Source organism: Morone saxatilis, unplaced genomic scaffold (genome assembly GCF_004916995.1).
Source record: "Morone saxatilis isolate NCDOM2014 unplaced genomic scaffold, NCSU_SB_2.0 Contig5, whole genome shotgun sequence".
In the NCBI taxonomy this organism is placed as follows: Eukaryota; Metazoa; Chordata; class Actinopteri; family Moronidae; genus Morone; species Morone saxatilis.
The window spans coordinates 23,168,175-23,178,281 of record NW_023340095.1 but is presented as its reverse complement, the minus strand read 5'-3'; the positions used below and the strand labels follow the sequence as shown (position 1 = coordinate 23,178,281).

At 39.7% G+C, this 10,107-nt stretch overlaps 1 protein-coding gene across 1 annotated transcript; it reads left to right on the top strand.

Moving 5' to 3' along the window:
* Positions 1–186: 186 nt before the first annotated feature.
* On the top strand, positions 187–4,060 carry LOC118339426 (stomatin-like protein 2, mitochondrial; the record flags this gene model as incomplete). The annotated part of the gene is given in 9 exon segments (XM_035677039.1): positions 187–339; positions 454–553; positions 666–724; positions 1,033–1,134; positions 1,220–1,354; positions 1,731–1,875; positions 2,226–2,305; positions 2,408–2,536; positions 3,306–4,060. Coding segments are annotated over 9 exon segments (1,014 nt in total), but the record flags the coding sequence as incomplete, so codon positions are not given.
* Positions 4,061–10,107: the final 6,047 nt, after the last annotated feature.

The following is a 10,107-nucleotide window of genomic DNA, read 5'->3' as shown; positions in this document are numbered from 1 at the left end:
TATATATATGTGTGTGTATAATATATATATGTGTGTGTGTGTGTGTGTGTGTGTGTGTGTGTATATATATGTGTGTGTGTGTATGTTCGTATGTTTGTATATGTATGTATATATATATATATATATATATATATGTGTATATGTGTGTGTGTAGTTGATTTGTGCATCCCTCTGCTGTCTCTACAGAACACCCAGAGGACTGTTCCCGGGCTGTGGGTGAGTCCAGTCCCGCAGCGTTGGGCCTCCCGTCTACCCATGAACACCGCGGTCCTGTTTGTGCCGCAGCAGGAGGCCTGGGTGGTGCAGAGGATGGGTCGCTTCCACCGCATCTTAGAACCGGTGATTGATTTCTACCGAGGGCTCAACCAGCTCATCTGTCCCTCTCTCTGTCTGCGACCGTATTTCCTCTCTGTAAAGATACAGACACTAACTCTCATTTGTCCTTCCTTACAGGGACTGAACTTCCTCATTCCCATACTTGACCAAATTCGTTACGTGCAGAGCCTTAAAGAGATCGTTATTGACATTCCTGAACAGTCAGCTGTATCTTTAGGTAATTCTATTACATTTGCATAAAAGGCAAAGCAACTAATAAACAGCTGTGTTTATTGTTGGTTTAATTAACCATCTTTATGGCTGAATTAACTCGTATTTTCTTTACACAGACAATGTGACGCTGCAAATTGACGGAGTCCTTTTTTTGAGAATCTTAGATCCTTTAAAGGTAAGAATTAGCAAAACAATACTCATTGTTTTCAGTACCTGGTTGGCTATTTAGAGAGTATTCACTGTGATTTCCCACCCATCATACGGCTGATGACCAGAGAAATACTAACACAAAACAATGTGTGTAAGTGACTGCAGCAAAAGTCTTTTACACTACTATAAATTAATTGTTAAATCAGTCAATCATTTGCGACTGAAGTGGCTAATGATTAATAACCTTCACTGTTTGTAGTGCTGTGCTTTTGCCAGCAGGTGGCGCCAGTTAGTTCGATTATTCATGAGCTGATCAGTTGTGTGTCTCTCCAGGCTAGTTATGGTGTAGAGGATCCAGAGTATGCAGTTACTCAGCTCGCACAAACCACAATGCGTTCAGAACTGGGCAAACTCACCATGGACAAAGTATTCAGGGTAAGAAACATCTGCTCGGTGTGTATTTCATCTCAACGAGGGAAGTACCTTAAACCTGCTGACCTGAATCTCTCTGGTTTTCAAGGAGAGGGAGTCTCTTAACTCCAACATCGTCCACTCCATCAACCAGGCGTCGGACGAGTGGGGCATCCGCTGCCTGCGTTATGAAATCAAAGACATACAGATTCCACCTCGTGTTAAAGAGTCGATGCAGATGCAGGTACGACACATGTAACCACAACGCCCACTTCAATACACTGACCTGTGTAGGAGGTTATTTAGAGTCAAGCTTGCAGCCAGAATTTGCAGAAAACTAAATGTAAATCCTAATTTTTATTGTTATACAACTTCCTTATCGTCCCTATAATTCACAGTTAGTAATATTCTGTGCAGTACCATCTTGTTTGCAGGTGACATAAGTAGTATTATATTCACTCTAAGAACTTGTGCGCAGTGATAGTTCGTTAATACACTTGAGAGTTCCTAGAAGTTATTAAAAAGGTCACACCCAACCACTTGGGGTTTCTAAGATAATTTAGTTTCCCATGGGGAGAAACCTTTTGACGTCCTTCTTTGTTCTTTTGTTTCCTGTGTAGGTGGAGGCTGAGCGAAAGAAGAGAGCCACAGTGCTGGAGTCCGAGGGGGCACGGGAAGCGGCCATCAACGTCGCAGAGGGTTGCAAACAAGCCCAAATCCTGGCTTCAGAGGGACAGAAGGCAGAGCAGATAAACAAAGCCTCCGGTCGGTTTTACTTTTGACTTAAAGAAACAACAGTTTAACTTGGATTTTTCCATTGACTCAGTTACATGCATGAATCATTCGATCACATATGTAATTGAAGGTCTTGTTAATGTAAGACTCAGGCCGTCATTACACGAAATCCACAAAGCATTTAATTACGTGCCTGCAGACTGTTACAACACTGCACGGGGATCTCACGACTCAGACATTAAACACGGCTACTCACAACTTGCAACCGCATTTGAGTAGAAGTGAATCAAAAGAAAGGTTAAGAAAGGAGTTTTAAAGCCTCCAATAAACCCCAAACAAATCTTCTTTTGTTATTAATTTACATGCTGTGTTGTCTCTAGGTGAGGCCCAAGCTGTGATAGCCAAAGCAGAGGCCAAATCCAAGGCTATTCGTCTGCTGTCAGAGGCTCTGGCTGAAGAGGTTTGAAGTTTATTCCATTGTTATTAAAGGATTAGAAGTGATCGTGCGTTATTTGGAAAATGTTTTTTACCGTAACTAGAATTTTGGTTGCCTTCTTGACAGAACGGAAGTGCTGCCGCCTCGCTGAGCGTTGCCGAGCAGTACGTCTCTGCTTTCTCCAACCTCGCCAAAAAGTCCAACACTGTGCTTCTGCCCTCTAACACCGGTGACGTCAGTGGAATGGTCACACAGGTATCATGTTTTCTGCCCACTAATCTCAGGATTAGGGTCACTGTTTGATATGTTTTTACTCAAAAGAATAGTTTGACATATCGGGGGAATGCGCTTACTCGCTTTCTAGCTCAGAGTTAGATCCAGGACAAGTGTACGAATGAATTAAACACACACGATATAACTGTGTTAACTAGTGAGCTTTAGAGGCGTTGGTAGGGAGGTTTCTTTCTCTTTACAGTTTCTTCTAATACAGTTATATTATGTTAACATAAAGACTATATGAGGACTCCTCAGACAGTTCTGGTCATGTGTTTAGCCAGTGTTGTAATAATCACATAGGGATTTAATTAAACTCAAGGTAACCATAGTAACAATTCACACTCACCACAATACGAGTTATCTCAGTGATGACAATAACACGTGTAAAACTATCCTTTTTTTCTTTGGTAAGCTGTCACAGTATAGGCATGATGGCACACTCTCAGGTGGTCTTGAGATAGAAATTAAGAATTAATTAAAAAGGAGTCAACAGTGTCGGGTTCTCCTCCACTATCTTTTCATATGAAGACTCCTCGTCTTTAAATATCACTGACTCAAACCTACTGCAGAGGGTTTAACGGGTTATGAAAACAATGGTTATTTCTATAGAGTGGTTAATACGAGGCGATGGAATCACTACCGCTTTTGTCCACAGGGGAACCAACACAAAAAGAAAAAGTTCCTTGTTGCTGCTTTAACTGTTGCTATACGTGGCTAACACTTTCCATCCTGCTCTTCTATCCCTCAGGCTATGACCATTTATAGCACACTTGCCACACCGAAGCCAAAAGTTAAGAGCATAAAGGCCGAGACAGAGGAACCCGGTGAAGAGCCTCCAGTCCAGTCCTTAGCTCAGTAGCAGAGGACGCCGTTGCTGCTCTAAACTGTGGCAGACAGTGATAAAGGAAGAAGCACTTTTCCATAATTATAGAGTACAATGGCTCTGCTGTGTGGACTCGCTCACTGTCTGGTGCAAAGGACACTCTATCTACTGCGGCGCACAGGATGTTGAGACTGAAGAGCGGCACTTGATAAAAAGGAGACGGACGATGCCGAGCAAGGACAGCTGGGAAAAGAGAACTGAGCCACAAGTTATGGTCCTTGTGTGGTTCAGGTGTTGTATCTGGATTTAAGCACTGTGCTGTACTCTGTATGCATGATAGGGACGTTTACTCTGCAACTGTGATATTATGTAGACATGGCTGAATATTTCAGGTCCGTTGTCGCCCAGTCTGATTCGTCATGGTTGAAATATAATTGAATATATTTATTTTTTTATTTTCTACATTGCATAAAATCCTTTAAAAATTAAGAAACGTTTTGGGGGGGATGTAGTCCAAAACCTTAAAGCACTAAGACAACAGCATTTGGAGGATAATGTATAATTAAATTAATTATAAATAAATTCAATTATTTGGGTGTTGATGTTGGGTTGGTGACTGGATAAAGGAAATATGGGCACTAAGTAAAAATAAAAGTCTGAGCAGTGACAGGTTGTGTTATTATGGCAGCACTGTGGTTTTTCCACTGAAGTATCAGTTTTTTAACATTTGTACAACATCAGAGCAGGTTCACAAAGTTCCTCTGTCACAGACAGGCATGGCAAATAAAACCGTGGTCACAGTTAATGACAGAACATATATAATAACAACATATATAACGTATTATAGGTGTGTTTTCATTAGTTTATAATCATCTACAGTATGAACCAGAATGAATAAAACCCTGGTCCTGGATACAACCTTTCACGAGTTCTGCAGCCACCGTAGTTTCTCCTACACAGTTTGTTTCAGTTAGTTGCAGTCTACAACTTCACTGCTAGATGCCACTAAGTCCTACACACTGGTCCTTTAATAGTTTCTTATTATTAAAAGGAGGGGGAAAAGTCTGGGGAAATATGAATAATGCTCCTTTTCGCCTCAGTTGTGATCTTCTACTGCAGTGTAGTTTCCCTGAATGTGGCCTCAGGCTTCCAGTTCTCTCTGCTGGGCCTTTGGTAGGCTACATGGATGTTATGTTTATGCTTTTACCATTCCATTGGCATTGCTTCCAACCCCATTAGTGACGGTAAAGTTTAAAACTGCATCAAAATGTCACATAGCTTTATATGCACAGAGACGAAGAGCTGTTATGTTTTCCAAGGACAACATGTCGACATTTAAAACCGCCAAATAAAATATACTGCTCTGTGTGCTCCTGTTGTCTCAGATTTTCTGCTTACGTTTTATGGTCTAATTTTATATTTGGCTAAAAAAAATCTTAACACAAATAACATAATGTGTGAGTAGGATCATCTGGTCAAACACCCCAAACCCTGATGCAGATATTTGCATGCCAAACAGCTCAGATACAGAGTTACAATACCAAAAAACACCACAGCAATCCTCTAAACAACTTACATACGTATGTCCACGTGAAGCTAGTTCAATTTGTAAATGCGTCTTTTTCTCTCTGTTTTAGCACACATAAATTTTCCAAATGCCTGTTTGGTGTTTCAGTGTGTACTGGGTAAACATAGCTTCTCCAAAACAATGACGTAAGCTTTCTCTGTGATTAAACATTTTAAATTTCAATATGGCTGAATGTCAGTAACCGGAATTTATGTTGATTTTGCAGACAAGTCAAATTCTACGGAAGCCCAGAACAGCTCGAAAAAACAGGATAATCAACCAGTTATCACAAGAAAACAAAAGGTCATCTCCTCTTACTTGTACTTCTATGTTTATTAGAGATCAGGAGAGCAATGCGAGCATGAATAGATTGTGTATTATAGATGTAGCAATGGTTCAACATAATGGACAATGCATGAATGAATGAAATGCCTGTTAATATTCACTTTAATACTGACCCAAAAGAGGAAAAGTGTATGAACAGAATCAGAACATTGCAGTGATCTTTGAGCTCATTTAATAAATATCAATCTGATGTTGTCAGTATTGCATCACACCGCAGGAAAATTAGTAGTTTAAATGAACTCTCATGTACATTCTGCTAACAACTGTTTTCAGTTCAGTTATAAATCCTCATCATGTCACGACAGTGATCTTGAAGGCTGAAATCAGGTGTGATCAAATGAACCAGACACTTGTTTTTCAGTTCTCCATAATTTCCAAAAGTAATTTTCTCATGATAAATGATGTCGTTATATCGGGAAATCTGCCTTTTCTTTTCTCAAGATAACAAGATAATTTAAATCGCAATCACGAAATAACAGCTTTAAGAAAATAAGTGCAAGCACGGCAGTTCTCGGCTTCCGTAGAATACATAGCGGTTATTAATAATTGTACGGCTTAATGTAGACATAGTCTGAGAGGTAGTAAACAAATGAGTAGATCACAATTGGTTCCTTGAGCAGAAATGAAATCCTTAAGCCAAGTGTGAACTGGACGTTGACCCAACTGGTCCAACACAAAATCTAGATAGATTGTAGATAGCATCAGGTACATCAGGTACAAAGCTATTGTGTTGAAAACTAAACCTGCAAACACATACACTGAACCTACAACAGAGGGTCAGCAAAACACAGTGTTACAGTAAGCTCTATTTAGAAACAAATCAATGCTATCCTAATGTTAATAAATGGATATAAAAAACCACAACAAGCATTTCTCAGCTAGCTTGCGGTTTCTTCTGACAGACAATTTCACAATCTTCCTCCATGATGGAGACACAGCTGGATGGTTGGAGACTGGAGTAGATGTCAGTAGATGTCAGAACTGATGAGTTTGTATTTGTACGTCTTTATATTAAAAGTTTAATGATTTGCATATCAAAACAGCTTATGTTCCTGGAAATGAAGGAAAGAACGGAGAGTGTGTTGCCAACATCAGCAGCTTTTTGTCCAAGAACATAATGCATACAGCCGAGGAAGTGTGTGTGTGTGTGTGTGTGTGTGTTTGTGTGTATAGGTGTGTATGAGCCTGTGATTGAACTCATTTGTCCATTACTGTTGAGAGGAAACTGCTTTTGTCATTCCAACACACACAGGAAGCTGTCAGTCTTGTCTCTGGACAAACCCACACACACATTTCAGTTTTCTTTTGGGCAGCGGTTTTCATCTTGTGTTTGACAGGAAAGTGATTGTGAGATGGTGAGTCAGGTTTGGCTGTGAGTCTGCATTGTTCTCTTCTCCCCAATAGAGATGTTCTGTTCCTGTATGGAACCATAAAGATACACAGAGCCCTCTGACTCTATGTTAAGCGCCTGGTGAAGATTTATAGAAGGCCATCAAGAGGTCCTACTTTCTAGTGTACCTTGGCCTCTGTGAGATTTGCAGTTCACAGTTTAACTTTAAACTACACTCAGATGCCAGTTTATTTGTCCCAACTAGCTGAAACTAATGCAGCCTTATCCAAAAGCCCTGCAGTAACTCCTGAACATCGTGATATGATTGTGAAGATGATAAGTAGTTTTTGTTGATTCTACATTATGGTCATTTTGGAATGTGTAGATTGTGCTTCTGGTTTCTACTGCATTTCAGTGAGAGGTGTTTCAAATATTTTGTCCATCCCCTTTATATCAATAACAGCAGACTTACTATCAAATTATTCAAATATTTACTGTATTCTAAAAATGCATGTGCATGCATTGCACAAATGAAAATACTTTGAAATAAAAAAATACTTTAGGTGTTAAAATGTATGAACACAAGATATAGAACATGACAATCAGATACCACTATTGAGAGCCCTTCTGCTAATTGCTAGGGGGGTACATTTTTGTCCCCTGGCTGAGGCCGCAGCCCCCTAGTGTCACACAATGGAGGGAGAAGGTTAAGAATGTTTACTACATGAAAAAAATAAGTGTAAGGTTACAATTAAATGCAGATGTATTCGTGTCTAAGTGGTCCCAAATAATTGAATATTTTAAACTGATTTGAGCTAAGGGACAGTGAAACAATTCATTATTTTCTTATTTAAATGTGAATGCTACATGATTTTTAAAATTGTTATACTGTAATTTTAGATTCTTTCTCCGTAACTGTTCTTACCAGGAAAAAAAGGAGAAAGGGACAGAGAGGATTATGCAAATGGTTTCAACTTGTGATAAGGTCAGACACACCTACACAAAGGCATAAATACACACACACACACACACACAAAACTACATAACCCCAATGAACCAAAAGCCAACTCTTACCCCTACAGTATGATGGCTTACGTTGTGGGGAGCAGCTTTGTCCCCAGATGGGAGCGCAGTCCCCACAATGTAACTGTGAGAACACATTTCTGTCCCCACAACACTCACACTCACAACACACACTCAGTCTCCTCAGTGGCCTTGACACAAGTGTCGACAATCCATCAACTGCAAAAACAAAACAAAAAAAGAAGAAAGAAATTGCAGAGAGGAAGAGAAAGACAAAGAATCTGAATACCTTTCAGTTGTATAATTCTACCCAAATGTGAAAAGACACTAACACACATTTAATTTCAATTTCAAAAATGTCAATTCATAGTTGTCCCATCGTCATCCAGCTCCAAATGCAGGATAACCTTCAGACTGTCTTTAAATAAAGAGTCAGTACCTCCATTGCTAAAGACAAACACTAGACTAGACTGGACTATGTTGGGAAACACTTTCCACAAGTCATTTTTAATTGTTAGCATCTCGTAAATTGTACAATAAAAGTAATGACTGCAATGTTTTCACTACATTTATTCAGCCTACATTTCAACACACCATCTGTACAGAACATTTTCTTACTTATCACCTTCTGCCAGCAGTCACTCATACATGCGGGAGGCCCATGATGTTCTGCTCTGTTCATTAGATGCTATAAAATAATGCTGATGCTTACAGCTGCTGTTGATATTAACTCATCACTTCATAAATATGCCTTATAATAAATATGTTTTAGGGTAAAGGTTGCAGTGGGCCTTTATTGTAAAACTTCCTCAAGAAGTGTTTTCATTACTGACAAAGTTGACTCAAAATAGTTAATTCAGACATTTTTATACACAGTTTGGTAAAACGATGAGAGAATTGGAACAGCATTGACTGACTCATTCACAGAAGGTCTGTAGTTTAGCAGTTTGGTTTTGGTTTGTTAGAAGAAAAAAGAAAAAGACTGAGACACAAAGATCGTGGTCAAATCTAAATGTTCAAAAGACTTTGAGTCTTTGAGAGGGCAGCATGTCGGCTCTGATATGGTCTGTATGCTGTATGGTCTGCATCTGTTCACAATAGCTAATCCTAGCCTGATAATCAGACTGAATTACCATTTGTTTTACTTCAACATTCAGACTCACATTTTGTTCTTTAACAAGCTGCTAGATTTTGCCCTAACTAACAATCAGCACAGAAGCTTCAGTAGCAGTAGCAGTTTCCATTGCTGAAAAATCTAAGATGACACGAAGATTTAAACTTGAAGTTTACAAGTGGCTCTGTTTACACTGAGCAAACTTTTTATCTAGTATGATCAGATTTGCATTACAGAGGGGATGCCAGCACCTGCTCCACAGTCGTAAAAAAAATCCTATCCTGATGGACGTGACATGATTTGTTTCATTTCTTATTCTTGTAATTGTAAGAAAGCTGAGGCGGTTACATCAAGATTAAAAGCAAAATATAATACATACACAGCGTCTGTGGGCTCCCACAGGCAAAGAGAAAGGACAAACAGAAAGAACATGTTGATCCTTTCATATCTTTCGTTCTCTCTCTCACACACACACACCTTTGATCCAACGTGTGCTTTCTCCATCAGAGATGTTCACCGCATATACACATATTCAGAGTATGTTTGTACAGTAGCGATGCAGTAGCGATGATTACAGCAGCATATGGCAGTTAAACACAGCGGACTGAATAACCTGGGGCCATTAAATTGACTTGACACACGTACACATTCACACGCACAGAGCGGGTAGACTGATCTTGTAGCCAAAAAGTCAAATCCTCCGACAGAGGAAAACCTGAATGGTTTGACAGTCTTCATCTTTGCTGCCACGCTGCCCTGAAACAAGGCAGTGCACCTTCTGTATGTGTGCCCCTGTGTGTGTGTGCCCTTACACTGAGGCTGACATCATACAGGAACCAACTGGAACATCTGCTAGCCATTGGAACAATGATGGAAGAAGACTTCCATGAGTGTGTGTGTGTGTGTGTGTGTCTGAAGGTTCAGTGAACTCTCATCAACAAGAGTGAGATTTAATTCCACCAGAATGAGTCTGGTGGCTGAAATGGTTCCATCTGTAGCATTAAAGCCATGAGTACCAGCAGTACCAGTATCATCACTAGCAGTCAGCAGCAGAAGCGCTAAATTAGGACATTCTGGGTATGCCTTCACAAAACATTCACATTTTTCTGGGAAAATTTATATTTGAATTCCATTATTTAAAATAATGGACATAATGTTGAAAATTCACACATTTTCACAGTTTGTTATGCATCTTTAACTCTTATCTACTCATTTGTACATTGTAGGTTGGAACGGCATTCAAATGTTGCAGATCTTCCATACATTTTGGGTATTATTCAACTTTCAAATCCTGGGGTACCCAGTTAGCTCAGTGGGTAGAGCGGGCGACCCATGTACTGAGGCTGAG